Source organism: Puma concolor, chromosome C1, assembly GCF_028749965.1.
Source record: "Puma concolor isolate L17-30 chromosome C1, mPumCon1.1.hap2, whole genome shotgun sequence".
NCBI lineage: Eukaryota > Metazoa > Chordata > Mammalia > Carnivora > Felidae > Puma > Puma concolor.
In genome coordinates, this window is record NC_141674.1 from 58,557,839 (window position 1) to 58,583,248 (window position 25,410).

The 25,410-nt window shown below is 38.2% G+C and overlaps 1 protein-coding gene across 2 annotated transcripts; it reads left to right on the top strand.

The window, feature by feature from the left end:
- The first annotated feature begins 430 nt into the window (after positions 1-430).
- On the top strand, positions 431-25,103 carry CTH (cystathionine gamma-lyase). 2 transcript variants are annotated; one of them, XM_025935281.2, is made up of 12 exons: positions 431-794; positions 4,280-4,361; positions 7,112-7,207; positions 8,939-9,048; positions 11,072-11,203; positions 14,892-14,949; positions 15,401-15,478; positions 17,028-17,180; positions 18,282-18,403; positions 19,809-19,861; positions 23,913-24,051; positions 24,524-25,103. In XM_025935281.2, exons 1-12 carry the CDS (start codon positions 627-629, stop codon positions 24,548-24,550), a joined length of 1,218 nt encoding a protein of 405 aa, XP_025791066.1. In that variant the 5' UTR covers positions 431-626; the 3' UTR covers positions 24,551-25,103. The 2 variants fall into 2 exon arrangements, with proteins under 2 accessions (XP_025791066.1, XP_086573401.1); XM_086717275.1 differs by lacking the exon at positions 431-794 and adding an exon at positions 2,580-2,642.
- The last annotated feature ends 307 nt before the right edge of the window (positions 25,104-25,410 follow it).

Genomic DNA, 25,410 nt, shown 5'->3' on the forward strand with positions numbered 1-25,410 from the left:
TGGAATCTCCACTTGGTTGCTAGCGTCAGGTCAGCATCGCCCTAGGGCAAAGGGGGTTGGGGATGGGGTCAGGGACACTGGCTACACAGTAAGGGGAAGCTATTTGTGTGGCCTGTTTACAGGTTACTCGGTTTCAAACTGAGCCAGCCTTTCTCCCGGGCTCCGGCGAACCTCTGCCCTGAGGTCACACAGACGCCTCGGTGGCTCTCTGGAGCCAGTATGGCAGCCTCCCGCAGGGCCGGAGTCAGGAATTTCGCCCGCAGGGACTAACACCACGTGGACACACTGACTCCCGCTTCACTCCACTTTCAGCACCGGGAAGGGCGGTCCCAACGACGCTCCAGGCAACGCCTCCGCTTCCGGCCAATGAGGAACAGGGGCCGCGTCGGGGCCTTAGCTCATTGGGTCTCTCTGGTTCCGCCTGCGGTAAATGCAAAGCTCCCGGCCGGCTACTAAAGTGTCAGGCACTGAATCGGGGAGCCCGGTTTTTGTGCGCTCGCGGTGGTTCACCCGCCGTTTCTTTGGCTCTCGTTCGTCTAGTCTTGTGTCTCTTTCAGGCCCGTCGTACCAGTTGTCTAGTTTTATCTTCCTCGCCTTCTTTCTCTTTCCCTCCCGCGCAGCTCAGGATGCAGGAAAAAGACGCCTCCCCGTACGGTTTCCAGCCTCGCTTCCAACATTTCGCCACGCAGGCCATCCATGTGGGCCAGGAACCCGAGCAATGGACCTCCCATGCTGTGGTGCCCCCCATTTCACTGTCCACCACGTTCAAGCAAGAGGCTCCCGGCCATCACTCGGTAAGCTGGGTCTGGCTGGGGAGGTGGGTGGATGGGGGTCAGGGGTTGGGCGGGAAATGAGAGATGGCTTATACATAAAAAGGCATGTAAATAATTTATAAGATGGCTTATACAAATTAAAAAAAATATTGTGTGTAGCCACTTTGCATCCCCAAAAGATGTTTACTACACCTGTAATCTTCCTTGCATTAAATCTTTGTATTTGATGGTCAAGTGATCACATTTCTTTTGATAAAGCAGGACTGGAAGGAACAGTATGACCAACTTGCCATGTAGATTTAAACTGAAATTCATGTAATTTTGGGAAATTTGCAGTTCAAAACTGAGGGTCATAACTTTGTTGAATCACTTTCAGCAGCAGAAATTATAAAGACATACTAGGGAGTCAACCAAAAAAAAAAACAAACCCAAAAAACAACTCGGGATCTGATAACTCACCTAGAATCAAGATCATGCCCAATGGCTGTATTGTTATTAATAGTTATTGAGTACTTGCTATGGGCTAGATACAGACTTACACATAGTATATCATATGTATTTCAAGTATGCTCTGGGATAATTCTCACAACAGCCCTAGTGGGAACTAGGTATTCATTTTTCTCAGGAAGAAACAGATTTAAGAGTGTTAAGTAACTATTGCCTAAGGCCACATGGCTAGTAAGTGGTGGAGCTAGGATTCCAACTCTGCTCTAGAACCCTGCTTTTAGACATTAGGCTACACTCTGCTCTACTCCAATAATACTAGTAATAATCTAACCCATTGCATCATTTATGCAGTGAGGCTTAGTGATTAAGAGCACAAATCACCTGGTCTGAGGAGCTAGGTGTGAATTCTAACACCACTTCTTCTGATCTGGGTGACCTTGAGCAAGTTGCTTAACCTATCCAAGCCTCAGGTTAATCCTGAGTAAATGGGTTAATAATAGTATTTACCACATGAATTGTTGATACATATGTTAAGCTTTATCATACAGTATAATTGTTCAGTAGGTGGGTATTTCACGGTGTTCACATTCACACTTTCCCCAGGTCAGAGGGCAGGACAGGTATTACACAAGTTTTATACAGAAGGAACTGACCCAGAGTTAGAGATAAATGACTTACAAGGCTCTGAAGGAGGATTCTTTTTGTTACTCCCTTTTGATAACACATCGAGGGGATCTTGAAGTATGTAAAATTGCTGAGCTTTTAAGGAAATTGATTAAATAAACCTTGTTAGGTCCAAAGCCTTGATTATATTTCAAAAACCTCTTTATTGTGTTATGTTATATAAATCTAGAAAAATTATTTTAAACTTAACTCTTTGTTTTGTGAGGTAGAATTCTTTTCAAAAAAACCTTTTTTTTTTTAAAGTTTATTTATTTTTGAGAGAGAGTGAAGAGTGTGAGTAGGAGGCTCCAGGCCCGGAGCTGTCAGCACAGAGCCCAAAGGAGGGCTCAAACCCAGGAACCGTGAGATCATGATCTGAGGCGAAGTTGGACACTTAACCTACTGAGCCCCTGTGAGATAGAATTCAAAGAGCATTTCTACAGTTGGTTTAGGATACTTCTAGCTACTGTATTTTGGAATCAAAACGTGTTATACAATCTGTTTTCCAAGCATGCAGTCTGTTGCTGATGTAGGATTTTGTGAATGTGTGGCTGCCCAATCTTGAGCTCTTGGTGGAAAATTAACCATTTAACTAGATATTAATAATTAAGTATTTTCAGAGAGCCAGCAGGGATGGTAAAATCCAGGTAAAATCCTGTTAATACCTTTAAAAACTCAGTTGAGAGCGCTAAAGACAATCTGAGGAGCTGAATGAGAAGCATCTATTTCTCCTGTTCCATTTGGAAAGCCATAGAATGGGTGAGAGGGTGGGAATTTGCCACTGAGATATACTTCTCCTTCCCTCCCCCCCGCAAAAAAAGTTAAATCTCCGCAGTGAATAATTATGGAAACATGGGGTGCCTTTCTGTGGCAGTGGCCACATGAATCCAAACATTTTTTTGTCTGGGGAGTGCAGCTGCAGGTGACATCAAGGAGGTGATGGGAGGGAGGGTGGAGGATATCTTGGAAACCTATAAAATAGGTCAACTCAGTTTGTCAAAAACAAGGAAACAGACAAAGCAACAGAACTTAAAAAAATATATATATGTATATATTATTAATTTTTTTTTTCAACGTTTTTATTTATTTTTGGGACAGAGAGAGACAGAGCATGAACGGGGGAGGGGCAGAGAGAGAGGGAGACACAGAATCGGAAACAGGCTCCAGGCTCTGAGCCATCCGCCCAGAGCCCGACGCGGGGCTCGAACTCACAGACCGTGAGATCATGACCTGGCTGAAGTCGGACGCTTAACCGACTGCACCACCCAGGCGCCCCTATGTATATATTATTAATACCTGGGCTCCCAAATCAGAAACAATGTGTTTTGTTATGTGGTATATGAGGCATGGGGAGAAAATTATATTTTTAGTCAATGTTTACATCCTGGGTTTGAATACTGGCTCTGATGTTCTCCATGGCCTTTGGCTTCACTTTTGTAGAAGCAGAGCACGAGGATTAAATGAAATGACTAGATGAACATAGCTAGTACGGTGCATGTAAAAGGAGCGAATTAAAAAAATTGTGTGTAGCCACTTTGCCAAGAATTACTCTCCATATTTTCGAGTTGCTCTGGAGAGCCAAGATCTGAACTTTGAGCATTTGTGGGATCTGTTGATAGATTCTTGTAGGTTGCTAAACAGGACTTGTACCACTGATTTCTTAGAAAATGAAATACAGGGTAGAAGTAAGTTTAGTCTGTTTGCTCTAGTGATTCCCTTTTCCTGATGCCCCCAGGTGAACGGGTAAAGGTGAGTCTAACATAGTAATACTACTACTAATAAAAACAACCACTTTTCTAGTAGTTAGCATGTGCCAGTCACCATGGAGCAAATGTATTATACATTACATAGTTTTTAAATTTTTTTTTTTTCAACGTTTATTTATTTTTGGGACAGAGAGAGACAGAGCATGAACGGGGAAGGGGCAGAGAGAGAGGGAGACACAGAATCGGAAACAGGCTCCAGGCTCTGAGCCATCAGCCCAGAGCCTGACGCGGGGCTCGAACTCACGGACCGCGAGATCGTGACCTGGCTGAAGTCGGACGCTTAACCGACTGCGCCACCCAGGCGCCCCAACATTACATAGTTTTATCATCACAACAGTTTTACGAATTATTTTTCTGTGTTTTATTCCCATTTTATAGGTACTGAGCTCACTCTAGGAAACGTTAAGTAACTTACCTATTTGGCATACAGCTCATAAGCGGCAGATACCTAATTCTAATCACACTGGCTGCAGCCACAGTATTGTTCCTGTTTAATGGCAAGACATGTCATAACTAAATAATAGAAGTTCATTATGGTAGGATGAACCTGTAGTTGTGGAGGTGGCTGTGTTAGGACACTGATAACTAAACGTAAATCTCTTAGGATTAACTCTCATTTCTTTTCTTCAGGGTTTTGAATATAGTCGTTCTGGAAACCCCACCAGGAATTGCTTGGAAAAAGCAGTGGCAGCACTAGATGGGGCCAAGTACAGTAAGTGATTTCCATTTCAAAGTTTGTGAAGCCTAGAACCCAGTCTTCTCTGTGTAGACAAAATCATAGAGACACAGAATTTTAAATTGGAAAGAAGTAAGGATTAGCTACTTAAAAACTTTTATTTTACTAAGACATTGAATTTTTTTGTCTAAGTTCCCACAGATGGCATGATATGCGTATGTGTGATTATTAGGTAAAAATAAATATGATTAGAGGCAAAATGGCAGAATTTGCCATCTAGTATTTGTGTAAATACACTCTCCATCTGGAGCTGTCAGTGTAAATAGATAAATATTAACTGAGTTTTATAACACTGCCTCTGAGAATATAAACTTTCTTATACTCTGGTTCAGCCACCTGATAATGCTTGAGAATAACATCGGGGAACATTTGCAATACCCAGGTACCCTTGATAATGTGACCTCAGAGATGAGGGATTAACTCCTTGAATCTTTTTTTTTTCATGAGAGGAGTGGATTACCGTTAAATCATCTTTGTACTTTTTATATAAATGTTACTAAATGAGGGCAGAATAGTGAATAGAAAATAAGAGTCTTCTGAGTTTTCTCATTGCAAGAGTGTAGGGGTTAGAAATCTTAATAAGAGCTGTTGGGATTTTTTGGGGGGATTTCCTTTTGTTTTGGATGAGGGGAGGTTTTTTTTATTATTAATTTTTTAAATTTACATCCAGGTTAGCTAGCGTATAGTGCAATAATTTCAGGAGTAGATTCCAGTGATTAATCCCCAGTATATAACAGCCAGTGGTCATTCCGAGTCTCTTCCTTAATGCCCCTTACCCATTTAGCCCATCTCCCCCACCCACAAACCCTCCAGCAACCCTTAGTTTTGTCCTCTGTTTTTAAAAGTCTTATGGTTTGTCCCCCTCCCTGTCTTTATAGTATTTTTGCTTCCCTTCCCTATGTTCATCTGTTTTGTATCTTAAATTCCACATGTGAGTGAAGTCATATGATATTTGTTTTTCTCTGACTTATTTCGCTTAGCATAGTATACTCTAGTTCCATCCATGTTGTTGCAAATGGCGAGATTTCGTTCTTTTTGATCACCAAGTAGTATTCTATTCTCTCTCTCTCTCTCTCTCTCTCTATATATATATATACCACATCTTCTTTATCCATTCATCAGTTGATGGACATTTGGACTCTTTCCATACTTTGGCTATTGTTGACACACTGTTATAAACATTGAGGTGCATGTGCCCCTTTGAAACAACACTCCTATATCTTTTGGTTAAATACCTAGTAGTGCAATTGCTGGGGTGTAGAGTAGTTCTACTTTTGATTTTTTGAGGAACCTCCAGACTGTTTTCCAGAGTGGCTGCACTAGTTAGCATTAGGGGAGTTCTTTTTAAACACTAAACTTGTACTATAATTTAGTACTGTATGGGGAACATTGTTTCCTCCTGTAAGAGGTATAAAGGCTGAGTATTTAGATATGTTTTGCCAACAAGTTTTTCAAGTGGGATATAGAAAACATGGTTGTTTTTAACTGGGCTTAAAGTTTAGCCTTCTATATGAATTCATTGCTGGATCACAGGTCTGCTGAGAAGAGAACTGTAATCCCAACCTAAACACTTCTGAGAAGATTTTATAATAATTACATTTTTCAAGTTATTGAATTATCCTTTCTACCATATAGTGATTTTTATCATCACAGTGATGTATTGACATTTTGTCAAGATATTTTCTTTTACAGTGTTTAATGTATACAATGCCAGGTTTTGTTTTTAAGTTGTTTTCATTATTTTTGTTCTATATGAGATTTCAGGATCATATTTGTTTAAAAGAGATTACACATTAAAAAATCTTCAAAAACTCATATTTTTAGAATTTACCAGATACATCTCAAGTCTGATTTTGAGATATCCATATAGTTAATGAGTGATCCTATCTTAGCTCTGTTCTTCAGGCTTGAAATTTTTTTAGAGTTATTTTTAAACTGTAACTTAATTGGCAATTGGCCTTTAATCTCAGAATTTTGTAAAGAATTATTTCTTTGAAATGTTTAGGGGCGCCTGGGTGGCGCAGTCGGTTAAGCGTCCGACTTCAGCCAGGTCACGATCTCGCAGTCTGTGAGTTCGAGCCCCGCGTCAGGCTCTGGGCTGATGGCTCGGAGCCTGGAGCCTGTTTCCGATTCTGTGTCTCCCTCTCTCTCTGCCCCTCCCCCGTTCATGCTCTGTCTCTCTCTGTCCCAAAAATAAATAAAAACGTTGAAGAAAAAAAAAAAATTTAAAAAAAAATAAAAAAAAATATAAAAGAAATGTTTAAATTTTATAAAGAAAGCAGAATTATACATTTTGATGTTAAAGATATTTTATCTTTGGGGCACCTCGGTGGCTCAATTGGCTAAGCATCCAGTGCTTGATTTTGGCTCAGGTCCTGATCTCATGGTTCGTGGGATGGAGCCCTGACTTGGACTCTGGTTCCATGCTGACAGTGTGGAACCTGCTTGGGATTCTCTCTCTCTGCCCTTCTCTCTGTCTCTCTTTCTCTCTCTCTCCGTCTCTCTCGAAAGAAATAAACAAACTGGAAAAAAAAAAAAGATACTTTATCCTAAGCAGCAAGGGAATTTGGCAATTTTATTAACTGGAGGACTTCTGGTGACTCAGTAGTAATGGCTGTCCTTAACAGCAGAGAGAGGTACATAAAGTAAAGCAAGTAAATACTCCAGGTGTTCTTCAACTTTTAGGTTTAACTTTTTGGCTTACTCTAACTTGGCTTTTATTTTAGGTTTGGCCTTTGCTTCAGGTTTAGCAGCCACTGTGACTATTACCCATCTCTTAAAAGCAGGAGACCAAATTATTTGTATGGATGATGTATATGGAGGTAGGTGACCTCTCTCATTCATGTTGTGTCAACTGATAATGTTAAAGACAATAAAGTAGGTCCAGAATTATATGAACAATGTTACCAGGCTTATTGATTATTTATTATCTTTTAAAGGTGTGAGGGACACCTCCATGCTGGCCCAGACCTGGTAAAGGAAGAGTATAAACATTTAGGATCCATGCTCTGGAACTGCTTATAAGAGAGATTGCTTAATAATAATTTTATTTAAACTGCTAGAATGAGGATGTTGGACCTGATTTACTTTCTACATATATTCTACTACAGAGAAGATAGTGTTTAAAGAGAGAGTATTCTAGTGTTATTTAGAATTTTTACCTGTAATGAGAATGAGCTGTAACCCAGGTCACTCTCAAGGGTTTACCTCTACCCACCCCTGTATCCCTGCCACACACTTAACCTTTTAAGAATCTATCGAAAACTATGGGCTCCCTTCCCCCCAAAAAGTGTACTTAAGATTACACCCAATGTTTATCATTTTAAGTTTAGGGTCAAGAAGTCTTACCTCTTGAAGTCCATCATGGATCCAAATTTAAGAACTTCAAATTTTAAACAATTTCAATGCGAGTAACTTAAAAATAAATAAATAAATGCAAGTTATTTAAAGTGGTGGACAGGAAGGTAAAGGAGACAGGTTGCCCTGTAAGCAAGACTGATTTTGTGTTCAAAACAATAGCAAAAATGTAAATATATATATATTCCACATGCTTCCAGATAATTAAAATAAAACTTCTAGAATATTATTTTATCTATCTCCTATTAACAAAAAGTTAAATCTTACTTTTAGTAATCATTTAACCCTCCTAGAAATTTGCCAACTGCTTGGTATTTATGGTTGTTCCCTATGATAGTTTGTTGAATAGAAATTATAAAAATAGCAAACCCTTAGTTGCTTTTATAATGCATTATAAAAACCTCATGGCACACTTAGGTATAAAATCTTGAAAATTGCTGTTGATTTTTAACAATTCTTTACATTCTTTTTCAATCTTACATTACTTAGGGTTGGTCTTTATAACATCAAAGTTCAGTATATCTTTGGTCATAGAGTATTTTTTTTTTTTTGCTTGACTAGCAATAATAGAAATTTTTCCTTTAAATTTGCATATGTAAAAATCAAATCCAGAACAGTGTTTATGAAAGAAATTATTCTAGGTTGAATGACTTCTCTCTTTCACTGTAAAACTATAAGCTAGTAGTTTGATTTTTTTGCCTCATTTATCATTAAAGCTTTTAGAACCACATAACAAAAAGATTGAGAAAGTACAAAGAATAATAACCTGTTTTTTTCTATTATCAAAGCATAATCAGACTGAAAATTTATTTTGAATGTTTTACTGACAGTGGTTCAGTCATTTTAAATTTGATTACTACGAAAAAATTGTTGAAAAGATACTGATGCATGCATGCCACTTAATGTTTAAAGAGCAGAGATTGTATGTTTTCAGAAATATTTTCTGCTTCACTTCATGTTCTTGGTGCAGATATCAAGTGTGTTTAATTTGACCCTTTAACTCTTAGTTTAAAATCCAAGCCTTATCTTCTTTATTATACAAGATAGCTAAATTATTTGACCAAAGTAGAATTGTTGATTTTGTTTTTATTTGTGATTGACACTTCCTTATATTTTTAAAGTATTTATACCTATAAGGAATAAACATTTCTCAGTACAGTGTCCTTTCCATTTTGTCTGATTCTCTTCTGCCTCAGGTACAAACAGGTACTTCAGGCAGGTGGCAGCTGAATTTGGATTAAAGATTTCTTTTGTTGATTGTTCCAAAACCAAGTTGCTAGAGGCAGCCATTACACCCGAAACCAAGGTAACTTAGTTAGTTTTCAGTTTTGTCTGTTTTCTGTGTGATGTTGTGTTTTTATAATTTTGTTTACTAGAGGACATAATTTAAATTTGCACAACAAATTTTATTAGAAGCCATTGGAAACCATCAACAAGATTAAGATAGGTCTGGCTTCTCGTGATGTTCAGGAACATGAATTCCATAGCAGGGTTCAAGTTCTAACTCTGTATCATAGTTGGTGTATTATCAGGGACAAATTATTTAAGCAAAGTCTCAATTTCTTCATTTCCAAAATGGGGATAATTGCACCTGTTTTATAGAAAGGTAGTTGTGTAAAGTAGATGAAGTAAGGCTTATGAAATGCTTAGGATTGTATCTAACACATAAAAACTGTTAAAAAGATTTGTTAGCAAAAGCATACAATTCTGTACTGCATTATCAAGCTGGTACTGGTAACAGTCATCACAGAGATTGGATTGCAGAAAAGGAAGCTTGCCAGACCCAAACCTTCAGCATACTGGCTTTTTAAGAATTCTAAGTGATACTTCAGCAAAATAATAGTTACAAGTGGAGAATAGGCCACAAACAATCTTCAGCCTCCGTCCTGGGAATCTTGTATGCCACCGGAAGGTGTTTTGTGCCTGAGTGAATGGCATATGTGATATTCTTTCTTGGGGCCTCATTTAAATTCTGCATGGGTAAAAGAAGGACCAGTGTCTTTTATAAGTCAGCCTTTTCCAACTTTTTGCTAATGATTAAAAGGTTTCAGTTGTATCTAAGATTATGTTGTGGTGAATGCTAAAAAACGAAAACCTTTTCTCACACAAATTATTACTTTGAAGATTAACACAGGGGTGAGCTTTGAGTGATTAAGGTTTGTTTTCAAAGGAACTTGTTTTTTATCTTGCTTAGGAGAAAAGATACTTATTAAAATAGCTGGTCTGAGTCTTTCTAAGGGAGGAAAGCAAATTGTGAGTATGTTAATTCTTGTCAACAGAACTTTATGTAGTGGCTCTTTACTGACTTGAATTAATACATTTTCCCCCTGAAATATCTGCCTCGTCATATGAAGTAGATTTTTCAAGTCCCTGTAAAATCAACTTGGTATTTATTTACTTATTTTTATTTTAACTAATTTTTTTATTGTGAATGGGAGTAATAAATTCTTACCCAAAGTATTTTTTTTATTTTTAAAATAATTCAATTCTTATAGAATATGCATTAACTCCCTTATCTTTTCCCTGGTAAAACTCTTGAGTCAGAAGAATACTGAACTAGATATCTTGCTCATTTACATAGTAATAAAGAATCATTAACCCCTTTAAAAAGAAAGCTATAGATAATGTCATTTAATGCAATGGCATCTTGTTTAATAAACAGAATTCTTTTCTTTGGTCTTTTCAATCACTATCAAGCATCTACTATTCAGTGCCTGAATTGCCCTAAGTTTTGGGGTATGATACTGTCTCTTAAATGAGCTGTGAGCAGGTTTTCTGTTGTGTGTAACTTCTCTCCTTTACTTTAAAACCCATGCTGTTCAAGTTCTGGATACTTATTTTACAGTTTCTAATGCATATGGCACTTTTTAAGTTAATATTTAGAATATGTTTGATAGCTTAGGGGTAGTTCTCCTTAATGAAAATTCTAGGCTGTAATAGTCTTAGTGTTCTGTGTTATTTACCTTTGAGAACAAAATTCCTAGACACTGAACTATGTCTTTGAAATTCATCCTCTTTATAATGGAAAGTAATTTAACTTGAGCACTTTTCTGCTTCTATGTAACATGATCTCATTTGATCTTTATAACAACTCCATAAGATAAATATTATCAACCCCATTGTACAGATGTAAAATTTGAAGAATATGGAGGGTAAGTTACTTAGCTATGACTTTTCAGAAATTAATGGGGCCTAGGATTCAGATTCAAACCTTGCAACTTCATCACCCACACTCTTCCACTGTAGTCTGCCAGATGGTTACAATATATGAGATGTATGTTTGTGCAGTGGATTGTTATAAACTATTGTCATTTATTGAATTGTTTTAGCTTGTTTGGATTGAAACCCCCACAAACCCTAACTTGAAGATGATTGACATTGAAGCCTGTGCACATACCGTCCATAAACACGGCGACATAATTTTGGTCGTGGATAACACTTTCATGTCGGCGTATTTCCAGGTAAATGAAAATAAATTTTTTGGCATTATTAGTAGACCACACAGATACCTGTAACTAGGAAAGGAAAGACTTGCTTCCATTAAAATCATTATCAAACTCATGGAATGTAATCATAGTTCTTGATTACACAAAAAATTAAAATTGGACCCTTCTAGGGACGCCTGGGTGGCTCAGTCGGTTGAGCGTCCGACTTCGTCCCAGGTCATGATCTCATGGTTCGTGAGTTTGAGCCCCGTGTCGGGGTCTGTGCTGACAGCTCAGAGCCGGGAGCCTGCTTCGGATTCTGTGTCTCCCTCTCTCTGCTCCTCCCCTGCCCACACTCTGTCTCTCTCTCAAAAATGAAGATTAAAAAAAATTTTTTTAATTGGACCCTTCTGCCATTAGTTAATATCTTTTGAAACCGAGGTTAATATGTGGTATGGGACTTTGTGTGTTTTAAATGTCTTAATTAAAGCTTTTAAGTTCTCTTAGAATATGTAAACTCTCTGAAGAGCTGACCTTATGTGATTTTATCTGTCAGTGCTTTATAAATAGTAGGGACTTCAATGTTTATGTGCTGGTTACAAGTCGGTTATATTATTTTTTATATATATGGTGTGACTGAAAAACAGGTATGTTATATATTTAATGTATGTATTATGTGTTTATTTTTTAATATATTATTAAAATATATAATTAAATCTTAAGCTATATAATTTAATGTATATTTAAATGTACTACATTATATATATATATATACATGTATATATATATATATATATATATATATATATATATATATATAAATGCATTATATAATTAAACCTGGCTAACCTTCCAAATAAATGGAAAACACAGGCTATACTCCATGACATCTCAGTGTATGTCACACATATTATTTCTCCACTTTCCTCCTTTCTAGTTTCTCTTCTTTCAGTGCCTCAGTGTCCAGCTCTTTATAGCTTTACCTTATTTATATTATGAATTTCTTTATTTTTTTAAATTAAATTTTTTTTTTTGGAGAGAGGGAGAGTGTGTGTATGTACACACATGAGCAAGTGAGGGGCAGAGAGAGAGGGAGAGAGAGAACCCCAAGGAGGCCCTATACCCAGCACTGAGCCTGACTTAGGGTTTAATCTCATGAACTATGAGATCATGACCTGAGCCAAAATCAAGAGTTAGACACTTAACTGACTGAGCCAGCCAGGCATCCCAGCAGTGCTCCTTTTAAGCTATCTCTTTTCCTACCCCACCCCCCTCAAGCCCTCCCATTCACCCTCCATTCCTTTTCTTTTTCTTCCTACTTTTTTCCATATTCTTCTTTCTGTTTTGCTCCTTTTGGTAGATCATCTAGGGATCTCCTTACAATTGACTAGTTGTCTGCCCTTTTCCCACATGTTCTCTCTCTTTCCTTGGAGTAGCCCAATCTGTTTCCTTTCCTTATTAGGAGCTTACCTTCTCCTTGCTCTTTCCTTCCTGCTTGTACCTTATGCTCATTCTTAAAGCACTTCCTGCAGAGTTTCTGAAAGCCCAGCTCATTTTCTGCTACTCTTAAATTAGGCAGATGTTTATAGCCAATTGTTTATACTTGCCCCCTTTTTTTCTGGGTCCCTGAAGTTGGCTCAGGCTGCTGCCTTCATGTGACTGGCCGATTTCCTGGGAGTTTATATAAACCTGTTCTTCACCTTCTTCTGTTTTAGTGAGAAGGCACTACCATATTTTCTTTTCCTCAAACATGTTTCCTGGCTACATTGATTGGATAGCTTCATGGGCCACCTACATTTGGCTCACGATATATCTTTAGCTTCTTCTTGTATCAGGTAAAACAGTCTGTTTCCAAGTGGAAAGCTCCTGGAGTTCTCTATTTGTCCCAGGTGATTTTCACTCTTGGATTCTTTATCCCAACTTCTTACCCCATATACTACTTACACTAGGCCAGTTAACACAGCATAGCATTGCTCTAGCTGAGTCACATTAAGTCCTGTATATTCCCATGGAGACTACATGAATTGTTTTAGCCTGGGCCTGCCCAGATTACTCATCACGCCTGGCCCTTTTTTTCGCTATTACTGTCACTAAAATAGGTCCAGTCTTTCTACCTTTCTGAAGCCCACATCACATTTCCTCATGCCAGGGACTGCAGTTTGCTCCATTTCAACCTGGATTCATTCCAGTTGAGTTAATCAGAATCATGTTGTCCATGAAGAACTGCATGTCTTAATTCCATAAATCAAATCTTCTGAAGAGGTCCTCTCATTATTTTACTCTCCTGAAAACTGGATACATTCTCCTTCTTCCCTACTTTTTGTCTTCTGGATCTTCTATAAACGTCACAAAAGGCAAAATGGACATACCAGCATAAAGTTTCAGTGTTTCAGGATAGAACCTCTAGATCCATGTAGTCGGGGTGTGAGTGCCAGCTCTCCCAGCTTTTTAATCTGAGTGATCTATTTTGTTTTTCTTAGTCCTTTTTCCTCATCTGTACAATTAGAATCTTAAGATACTGATTTTATTGAGCCGGGTAAAATATTTTGTACTGTGCTTCCCTGGGATAGGTAAAGTATTAACATGGTTCTTAGCACATATTAAGCTCAACAGGTGTTAGTTATTGGTCTTCATTTTTCCTTTTCTTTTGACCAGAGTTTACGGAATGTTAGCATTGGAAGAGACCATCATCTAGTTTGACTCCCATCACTTTGAAGATGAGCAAACACCTATGTAGAGAGTGCTTTGAGTAATACCAGATTTAAAATATCCTGTTTTTGAAATACCTCAAATGAAAAAGCCCTATAGCCCCCTTATAGTAACACCTTCCAAAGACTAAACAACTGGTGAGGTTAATTAATACACACACACACACACACACACACATGCCCACACTTTCTTTTACAGAAAATGTAAATGTGAATAGGCTTCTGGCTGGCTGAGTCAGTAGAGCATGTGACTCTTGACGTCAGGGTTGTGAGCTCAAGGCCCACAGTGGGCATAGAGCTTACTTAAAAAAAAAAAAAAAAAGAGAATGTATAAATGGAAAGATGCTGATAATATATTGTTTAGTGAATAAGTTGATTGTAACTTTAACTCTCGCTATAAACAAAGACATTTTAAGACTAAAGGATTGATTTGCAGGAAAGTTGGGTGAGGGAAAACAATCCAAACAACTTTCTTACTAAGTGACTTTACACTTGGCACAACTGGTACAATAAAAGAGTAATTAAGAGTCAAGATCATGGCACATCAAGTGAATAATTACAGCATACATTATAAGGTTTTAATGATCAAAGATCTAAGCATATTAGTTTTATACTCACTTGATGAAACAGTTGCTGAATGTTTATGTCAACTACTTTTGTGTTTACTGTGTCATAAAATGTCAGCATCTCTGCATTATAAATTTAGTAATACACTTAGGGCCAGCTAGCAACTGCTCTAAAGAAACAAGTTCGGGAGACCAGTTGACCTGAGTTTATCTGCTATTTCCAGAAAATTTGTCCTTTTTGGATTGAATACTGGGTCCAATACTTTGTATTTTTATTTGGTGGGAGGGAGAAAGGGAAAAGATAGCATCAGAGATCCTGGAAAATTTTAAGACGCATGTGTTTTTGAAAAGTTAGACTGGGAATGAAATTTACAATAGCAAATAAGCATGTAATGAAGCATATTTTCAAGTGCTTTACCATTGAAAATGAAAATCTTTTGTTCCTTTCAGCGGCCTTTGGCTCTGGGAGCTGATATTTGTATGTATTCAGCAACAAAATACATGAATGGTAAGACATAGTCTATACTTTGAGTGTTCCTTTCCATGGATACATGATAATACCATAGGGTTTGATATTTTGATATTTTTTTCTTCTATTCTGGTTTTCTCTGTGACTCATGTAGAAAGTAAAAAATTTATACTTTGGTTAAATATGAGATTCCATTTTATAGCAGACAAAACTATGCTCATGACTTATGAACAGAGGATTGAAATTTACTAAAAAATGTTACATTTTTATCCTACTGACAGCTTTAAAAAGAAACATTTAATTTTTATATGATTTTTATTTTATTATTATAGGTATAGCTTTTGGTACTATCAAATTGAACACAGTTTATTTAAACTTATTCTATCATTTTCCAAAAGAGTTTTTTCAAGTGAAAGTCATATTTTAGAAATTCCAGAATGAAGAATAGACGTGCATTGTTTTTAACTTCAAGGTTTTTGTTTTGTTTTAGGCCACAGTGATGTTGTAATGGGCTTAGTGTCTCTTAATTCTGAGAGCCTCCATGATAGGCTCCGCTTCTTACAAAATTGTAAGTACTGAAAAGTCCAGAATTCCCCTTAACCCCTCAGAGGGACTACATTTGATAATTTGTATTTCCACTAAATGTTGAGAAGTGATAGCTTTCTACTAAATTAGGAAGAAATGAGATGTGGGGGAGAAAGATTCTGAGTTTTAAAGGAAAGTAGAAAAATTGGGATATAAAAATATAGTTAGATCATAGCAGGGCTTTATAACATGATTCAAGGGATCAATTTTGTTATTTTTCAAATCCATGTTAATTTTGACTGTAATTGGGTAAAGCCCACATGAATTTTTCATTTTCAAACTTACTAGATTTGTTTTTAAATAAAACCTTTGGAATAATGGCTTTCTTATACTATACCTTTTATATCTAGAATGGTGGTTAATTTTAAATAGCACTTAATAGGTGAATTTATATTTTTCAACAGATGTCTAAACACATGTCCTGTTTAGATAGTTTAGTTATCTCAAGTATAGGTAAGGGTTTATTTGAAGACACTTCGTTAACCATTGCAATTTGACAGATAAGAGAGAAACATAATTAGGAATAAAAATGCCTCCCTAGGAAGTAAGTATTAAAGTAAAACAAGGAAGCACCAAGGAGGAAAAGCAAAACTTATTGCTTGATAAATTCCTTTCATTTATATAAAGTAGAGGCGAGGTATGTACCCTGGAGGCATATTAACTCCTAGGCTGCTTTAGACAAAAGCTAAATAGAATGCTAGAAGAACATTCAGTAACAATAGGAGCTGAACTGCTATTTTTCTCTACTTTTTCAAAGAAATGTGAGGTTAAACTATGTGCACTATGTCATTTAATCAAAGCCATAGGATTATTTACTTCATATTTGAAAAGTTCATATTGTATTCATGTGTAGTTTGGAGGATATTCATTTCCCCTCTCATTTTAAAGCCCGTTTCTGGGCCACCTGGGTGGCTCAGTCAGCTAAATATCCAACTTCAGCTCAGGTCATGATCTCAAGGTTCATGTCCCTTGGGTTCAAGTCCCATGTTGGGCTCTGTGCTCACAGCTCAGAGTCTGGAGCCTGCTTCAGATTCTGTGTCTCCCTTTCTCTCTGCCTCTCCCCCACTCATGCTCTGTCTCTCTCCAACTCTCAAAAATGAATAAATGTTAAAAAAAAATTTAAAAAGCCCATTTCTTTGAGCATAATTTTTTTTTAATGTTTATTTTTTTTTGAAAGAAAGAGCATGAGCAGGGGAGGGGCAGAGAGACAGGGAGACATAGAATCCAAAGCAGGCTCCAGGCTCAGAGCTGTCAGCACAGAGCCTGACACGGGGCTTGAGCTCACAAATGGTGAGATCGTGATCTGAGCCAATGTTGGACACTTAACCAACAGAGCCACCGTGGCGCTCCTCTTTAAGCATAATTTATACTTCATTCTCATGCTTCTGATTGGATATATTAATTCCCCCCCGAGAAGTCAAACATTGGCCTTTGTAGCTGGCTTCTCAGAGTCACAATGATGAAAAAGAGTGAGAGAATCTTCTGGGTCTCTCCCACCTTTCAGACTAACCCAGAATATGTTCATTTTCCAGCTCTTGGAGCAGTTCCATCTCCTGTTGACTGTTACCTCTGCAATCGAGGTCTGAAGACTCTACAGGTCCGAATGGAGAAGCATTTCGAAAATGGGATGGCAGTTGCTCGGTTTCTGGAATCTAATCCTAGGGTAGAAAAGGTTATTTATCCTGGTATGTTAATGAGACTCCTAGGGTTTCATGGGCAGGCTCTGTGGTGGGTCTGGTGGCGAAGAAGATAGACCTGATCTGTGGCCTTGTGTTGCATATAGTCTAGTGGCTGCTTGGATGTTAGGAAATTGATTTTATGTGTTAGATGTTCCTGTGATGGCCTTTAGCTTGCAAGTTTGTGTTTATTCCAAGATTACACCATTTTACTTTTCAGTTGATTTGCTTATAGTCTTGTCAGTCAACTATTTTGCATTAGCTCTAACTTTTATCTGATTTAGGTTGGGGCTTGATATTCGTCAAATTCAGACTTGATACTTATGTACCAAAATTCCCCCAAAGCTCTCTTGCTTTTTGAATTTTTTCACCTCTGGCAACATCTAGAATGCTCATGTGGAGTTAGCAGACTTCTGTATTACTCTTTGAATTTATTTTATTTAAATTGTGGTGGTCTTAAGTAAATAGTTATTTTAAACCCTTTGAGGTATTTGCCATATAGTTTGGGTGGGCAGGAGAATTAAGCCTGATCCCTGCCCTCAAGGAGCTTAGGTAAGCCAAGACAGAACTACATATGTACCCTAGGTAAAGAGCTGTTGACTGGTGTATATTTTAAATGGAAGGAGGGAGAAAAGTTTTGGGCTGTGTCTTGAAGAATGGGTAGCACTTGTTAGAAGGGCATGAACAGGCATTCAGATTCATTCAGTGAATAAATGCTTATCAATTGCCAACTACGGACCAAGCTTTGTACTAGGAACTGGGATCCAATTATTAACAAAAGAAATGGATTTCTCCACACGGAGCTAGTCTGGTGGATAAGACAGATGTTAAGCAAGAAATTAAAGAATGATATAAGTAACAGAGTGGCTGGGGTAATCAGTGTAAAGAAGGCCAATGTAGCTCCAGCATGGAGAGGGTAGAAAAGATAGGTCAAAATGAAGCCAGAGACATAGAGACAGGGGCCAGAACAAGTCGTCAGATGTGACCATGGCATAAAGCTCATTATTAGGCTTATTTGCAGTTTGCTTTAGCAAACAGTGATTTTTTTTTTTGTCCTGAAATTACATGTTTGACTATAAATAAGACTTTTATTATGCCTCATGATTATAGGACTGCCCTCTCATCCCCAGCATGAGCTGGCAAAGCGTCAGTGCACAGGCTGTCCAGGGATGATCACCTTTTATATTAAGGGCACTCTTCAACATGCTGAGACTTTTCTCAAGAACCTAAAGGTAAACTTTCAAAAGAGCTATTTAAATCATAGAGGTAGGGGCTCCTGGGTGGCTCAGTTGGTTGAGTGTCCGACTCTTGATTTTGGCTCAGGTCATGATTTTATGGTTAGTGGTATCAAGCCCCGCATTGGGCTTTGCACTGGCGGTGTGGAGCCTGCTTGAGATTCTCTCTCTCTCTCCCTCTCTCTCTCTCTCTCTACTCCTCCCCTGCTTGCACATGCATGCTCTCTCATTCTCTCAAAATAAATAAACATTTAAAAGTAAATAAGTAATAGAGATAAATTACAGCAGTTCATTATCTGTCATTTCCACCCAACTCGGATTAATGTTTTTGTACCTGCAAGTCACACCCACAAACCTCCTTATCATGAAATGCATTGGGTTGGAAAATGACTTTGGCTCAGTAGCAGATATCTGAATATGTTTATTTACTTAACTCTCGAGTCATAGCCATGAACTCGAGAGAGACATAATGTTCTGATGCATTGGTTTTTCAAATTTATTTTAAAAATTCACTTTTAAAAATTCACTTTCAAGTGAAATAGTACATGAAACTTCAAATTAATGTGTGGTCAGGGCACTGCACAAAGGCTATTCTGAAATCCAGCCTACGAAGGGCTTTCTAAACCCTGTGCCTCCCGGCTGCGTCTGCCTGTGGTGAAGGAAGGGAGGCCTTTGTCTAATTTTCATGGTAGCAGGGGGCTCTCAGGGGCCCTGGGAGAGAGGTCTATGTAACTACATACATTGGGCTTACAGAGCTCATGCAGCAGACTCTGAGTTTTAAATACTGCAAGTCAATGAATAGGCTGCTGCCAGATTAGTCAAAGCCTACTGGTAACTAACAGTTGTACTAAAAGCAGAAAGATAGCATATATTTAATTAAATACGGTTATGAGAGTAATTTTAAAATATTTGTAAAATTCTATGACACTATAACACTAAATAAATACAAAAACAGGTTTTTTTCCCTTCTACTCCAGGAGGCAGTTAAATGGATGTATTAATGTAGTAAGTGATATATACTAACAAGTAAACGTATGTAACTTGGTAGACATATAGAGGTTTTATTTAAGAGTAACCACAGAACTAGGTCTCAAATGCAATAATTCTGAGGTTTTAGGGCTCATGTTAATTATTACTTAAGTATAGGACCAAATTAGGAAGGTATGGGAGATTCACTTTCCTCAACTTCTAATGTTTTATAAGTTTGCACATAATATGTCTAATGGGTGAAATCAGTGTTACGGGTTTTATTTTCATTTTTTTCTCTGGGTTTCCTGCCCGACTGGTGTTTTCTTCATAATCCCCATTTTTCACCGTCTGTCCAGGGCCATTCTATTAAAAACATTTAGTTTTGTAGTTTTATTTTAGTGAAAGATCTAAACGAATGTTTTCTTTGCCATAGTTATTTACTCTGGCTGAGAGCTTGGGAGGATACGAAAGTCTTGCTGAGCTTCCGTGAGTATATTTCTGTTTTCTCCGTGTTTTAACTTTGATGTCAGCTTTAACAATTGTTTAGAAAAAGAGTGTGGTAAAATCAGGAATAATTCAACATATTGAACAATAAGGGGTGCCTGGGTGGCTCAGTTGATTAAGCATCTGACTTCAGCTCAGGTCATGATGTCACAGTTCGTGGGTTCGAGCCCCATGTCGGTCTCTGTGCTGACAGCTCAGATCCTGCAGCTTGCTTTGGATTCTGTGTCTCCCTCTCTTCCCCTCTGCTGCTCTTGTGCGTGCTCTTTCTCAAAAATAAATAAACAGTAAAAAAAAATTTTTTTTAAAAAGATACTGAACAATAAGAACAGCATCTTGGTATCTAATCAGAATGGACTCTTAACCCAATAGAATGGAGACCCTGATAAAATCTCAGTGAGCTATATGTATCCCCGCCCGCACCCAATGTTGCTTCCTTCCCCCTTCAGCCTGAAGGCGATTCCAGGGGACTTGTATCTTAGGACCTCTGAGCTCTGACTGTTCTATCCCACTCCACTCTAGAAGGGAGGTTGGAGACTTTGTATTGGAAGGGCTGATTTCAGGGCGCCTGGGTGGCTCAGTCAGTTAAGCATCTGACTTGTTTTCAGCTGGGATCATGATCTCATGATTCATGGGATCGAGCCCCATGTCAGACTCTGCACTGATAGTATAGAACCCGCTTGGGATTCTCTCTCCCTCTCCTTCTGCCCCTCACTCTCTCCCTCTCTCTCTCTCAAAATAAATAAACTTTAAAAAAAGAATATATTTAAAAAAAAAAAAAGGGCAGATTTCAAATCTCCTTGAAATGTTGAAATGGGGACTGTGTCTCTGATAAAGTACCTCCATGCCCTCAATGGTCAGAGGAGGGCCCTACTAGATACTATTATTTTCTGTTCCTCTGGGTAAACCCTGAATGACTTCCTGTTATTTGCAAGACAGACCCCAAATTTAACTTGGTGTTCTTGATCCAGTCAATTCATCTTAATTTTATCAAAGCACTAGAGGATGTTAGAATGTGCAGCCTGAGATCCATCAGTCCAACAACTTATTTTATAGACAAGGAAACAAAGGTTCAGCAAGTTTTGCTGATTACTCCTAACATGGGAAAATGTTAGCAACTCTTGAAACTTCCCATGGAAACAGTGAGAGGAGGTAAAAGCAGCCTGGATCTGGGTTTGAGACTTGCCCCACCAATTACTTCACCTCTAAGCTTTCAGTGTTTTTCATCCATAAAATGTGATTGATAATTAAAATAATAATTGCCGGGGCGCCTGGATGGCGCAGTCGGTTAAGCGTCCGACTTCAGCCAGGTCACGATCTCGCGGTCCGTGAGTTCGAGCCCCGCGTCGGGCTCTGGGCTGATGGCTCGGAGCCTGGAGCTTGTTTCCGATTCTGTGTCTCCCTCTCTCTCTGCCCCTCCCCCGTTCATGCTCTGTCTCTCTCTGTCCCAAAAATAAATAAACGTTGAAAAAAAAAATGTAAAATAATAATTGCCATTTATTGATTACCTGTCCCTCCTAGCCTTCCTGAGCTGTGTCCTGATTTTATTATGTGTCACTCTACCCACAGATTGTAATTATTGCAGTGGTGATTCACCATCATTACCTAATAGTTATCAAGTGTACTAAATGTCCCTGGTATGTTTCTGTGTTTCAATTTTCATAAACATTTCTGGAATAACAATGTTCTGGAAGCACTGTGTTGAGGAGTGTCAGGGATTGCCAAAATTTAGGCACATTTGCTGCCCTGCCCTCTCACAGTAAGTAGTTTACAGTTTCTGGGAAGAGTCAGGCAGTTTCACAGAAAGTTAAAAAAAAAAATCTATGATGCCCAAATAATTGTTCAAATAATTAAGATAACAAAAATAGGTTTTTGTGAGTCTTCAAGAAGATGCCTGCTAGTAAGTCTGGATGCACAAGAGGGCACACTCCGCATATGAAATTGGGTTATTTTTCATAGTAAAGAAATGTGTATTACTTTAGGTCTCTCTTAAAAATAGAGCCCTCTTGATTTATTTGGGGATTTGGTTTAAAGTTGCTTGGCCCTCAGATATTCCAGCTACGCCATAACCTCAATGCCTGCCAGTGGACGAGTGAATTTAGGTCAGGGCTTGTCTGTTCTATCCCCCTCCTTCTGTGACTCCCAATCACTGCAATGACTACAGCATTGCAAAAAGGGAGGGAGGAAGCGAAGCCAATGTGCACAGCCTTGGTCTGCCAGCCTGACAACACATATTCACTCCATGGCCTCAGAAAAGTTACCGATGCTCTCTTAATCTCTCCTGTCCTGAGTTGTGAAATGTAGATAGCACTGTACTCAGCTCTTAGGGTTGTTATGGAAATATGGGGAAAAAAATATCCCAAACCCAATGCCTTGATTCATAGCAGGTGCCCCATAAATGTCACCTATTACCAGGAATTACTATTTTTTATTAGGCATCTAATACACTCCATACTTGTACATTTACACTTGTAAATGCTTTATATGTGTTTCTTCTATTAATGACTATGCCAAACTTTGAAATAGGTGTTCTATCCAATGTGTATTCATTTTTTAAAAATGAGTTAATGCACACAAATGACCTCATAGAGTACCTGCCTTATGGTAAACATATAATAAGTGATAGCTATTATTTTTTTTAATTTTTTTTTGATGTTTTTATTTATTTTTGAGACAGAGAGACAGAGCATGAGCGGGGGAGGTGCAGAGAGAGAGGGAGACACAGAATCTGAAGCAGGCTCCAGGCTCTGAGCTGTCAGCACAGAGCCTGACGCGGGGCTCGAACTCACAGATTGTGAGATCATGACCTGAGCTGAAGTCAGATGCCCAACTGACTGAGCCACCCCGGTGCCCCGCTATTATTATTTTAGATAAGGACATCGATGCTGAGGACAAGTAACTTTTACAAGCCCACTCAGCCAGTGTGTGGAGGGACTGATTCATGCATAGGTCTGTTGGTCTCAGAGGCCTAAGTTCTTATTTTTATGTGTATACTCTCTTTTAAGGAATTAAAAGCCTGAAAAGTCAACATTTTAAGAAGGGTGTTTGCATGTAGACCTTCAGTAGAGTGATAAAAGAAGATACTCATTTACGTTGACCACGTCTGAGATTTTCTATCCATGGATCTGCAGTGAGACAGGACAAAGCAACTAAGGCATTGATTTTGCGGGTAGAAGCATTTTTTTGCAGGGAAAGGATGAGTATTGGTGACAGCGTATGTATGTAGGGCTCAGCAAGGCTACAAGCCTCTCTCCTCCATGATGCCTCCGCCCACAGGTTTCTCCCTCCTCTGAATTCTGGCAATCCTTACTGTCCATACTTGTTTGGCATTTGCTGCAGACTGTTCTGTTCCATGAATTGTCATCATCTTTAGCTTCTGCTTTGTTATCTAGAGTGGAGAAAATATCTCTTTTTTTTGGTTTCCCAATTCTTATTATAGTGCCTGACCTTTAGGTAGGTGCTTTACCTTTACACATGTTGATGATGATGGGTTGCTAGGTAATTTTGAAAATCCTTTCAAGCCTCTACATTCATAGGATATGTGCTGGAATTCCTAATGCTCACTGCTGGCCACTGCTGGTGTTCCTGGGTTGACTTTCCCTGATCAGCCTCATAAGGTGCCATTCTGGATTAATCCATTGATTCAGAGGGAATTAATTCTGGCTGGCTCTCAGTCCAGTGGACCCTCCATAAGTCTAGCTGCTTGGTCATGGGATTTATGACTTGGTCAAAGCCTCATTCAGTCAGGTGTTAAAACGCATGCACTGGAGGCTGTTTTTCCCTCCTGCATGGGAGTGCTTGATTGGCACTGTCAGTGTCTGGATTGAGAACACTGATGGTGTAAAAACAATAAAAGATCTTCGTTTTCACTTAATGACTAGAAAAGATAATTTTCACAAATTTTTTTTTTTTGCCTGTGAAAAATTATAGACATATGAAGAATTTGGCATCTAGAGTAGAAAAAAGTGGAAGATAATTGTAATTTGTTAATAAGATACAATATAGTGACCTAAAATTTGCTTATTCTTTCTTTTAGGGCAATCATGACCCATGCATCAGTGCCTAAGAGCGACAGAGATGCCCTTGGAATTAGTGACACACTGATTCGCCTCTCTGTGGGCTTAGAGGATAAAAAAGACATACTTGAAGATCTAGATCAAGCTTTGAAGGCAGCAGTAAGTTTAATTATTTTGGGGTGTTTGTGTGCCTCATCTTGGAGGGGGTGGTCACTGTTTTCTAGAGTGGCCTCACTGTAAACTCTAAAGGTTTCTTCTCTTCCTACAATAGACAGGGAACTCAGTAGAAGGGCAGATTTTAAAAATGGTAGTATTCAGGGCGCCTGGGTGGCTCAGTTGGTTAGGTGACCGACTTTGGCTCAGGTCATGATCTCACGGTTCACAGGTTCCAGTCCCGCATCGGATTCTGTACTGACAGCTCAGAGCCTGGAGCCTGCTTTGGATTCTGTGTCTCCCTATCTCTTGGTCTCTTCCCCACTAGTGCTCTGTCTTTCTCTCTCTCTCCCAAAAATAAAATAAACATTAAAAAATTAAAAAAAAAAAATGGTAGTATTCAGAAAAGAGTCCTTAGAAGAAGTGAAGTCTCTGCCTGTGGGTCTAATAACATTTTTCTTGTGCACTTTTAATACAGCACCCTCCAAAGGCAGGTCATAACTAGCATTCCAGGACTGCTAGTAGAAGTTGCTTCCTGAGAAGGTCAACTCTGCGTAATCAAATGGACAATTAAAGAGCCTTTGCAGGATTTTCAAGTGAAAATTTTAAGGCACCTCATTACCTTTCACAGCTGTAACCTTACAGGGATCATCCTTGTTAAAAACAGTTTCCTCTTTCTCTTGTTGTAATTGACAGGTCAATTCTGTTATTCTCTTTTTGATAATTTTGGTATGCATTTCCCTCTGAAGGAGGTGAGATTTGTGCTGCTTTTTGGGATTGTGATCTTTTTTTCATAGCTTAAGGTTTATATTGATCATGTTTACAATATAGTGATAATTCATTTTTGATGTTTTTCTGAAGAATTTAAATTATTAAATGAATGTTCTTAAATCAAGTGTGATTTTTGCATATTGTTGAAAACAGCACTTAAAGCAATGGTTTACACTGAATTACCATAAGCCAAAAATCAAATACTTGAGAAGCCTACTGTGAAATTCTGCTGATTTAACGTTGTACTTACTATTTAAAAAAATAAATAAATCTAATTATCAAATGCATCCTATTGTGATATTCCTATATTATGTGGCATTAACTTGGATTCCTGGGCCCTTTTAATCGTCAGCATTAAAGGTCTCAGCCACTTACAGTAATTTTTGTAAATTCAATTGTGTAACTGTCATGTCCAAATCTTAGTGTTTGCAGATTCGTTATAGATTCTAGCAGGGGAGGTCAAAAGCCACTTTTATAGAGAGACATACTATTTATATTTTTATCTGTAATGGTAAATTTACTGAGTCTAAAGAAATGCTTAAAAAAGAATCTTCTAGAATTAAGTGCATTGTCAGCAAGTTATTGTCAAGAAGC

Excerpts from the sequence above, each read along its gene's own strand:
- CTH (XM_025935281.2), top strand. The coding sequence starts at position 627 with ATGCAGGAAAAAGACGCCTCCCCGTACGGTTTCCAGCCTCGCTTCCAA. Across the intron at positions 9,049-11,071 it reads CCATTACACCCGAAACCAAG|CTTGTTTGGATTGAAACCCC; the intron begins GTAACTTAGTTA and ends GAATTGTTTTAG. Across the intron at positions 19,862-23,912 it reads GAAAGTCTTGCTGAGCTTCC|GGCAATCATGACCCATGCAT; the intron begins GTGAGTATATTT and ends TCTTTCTTTTAG.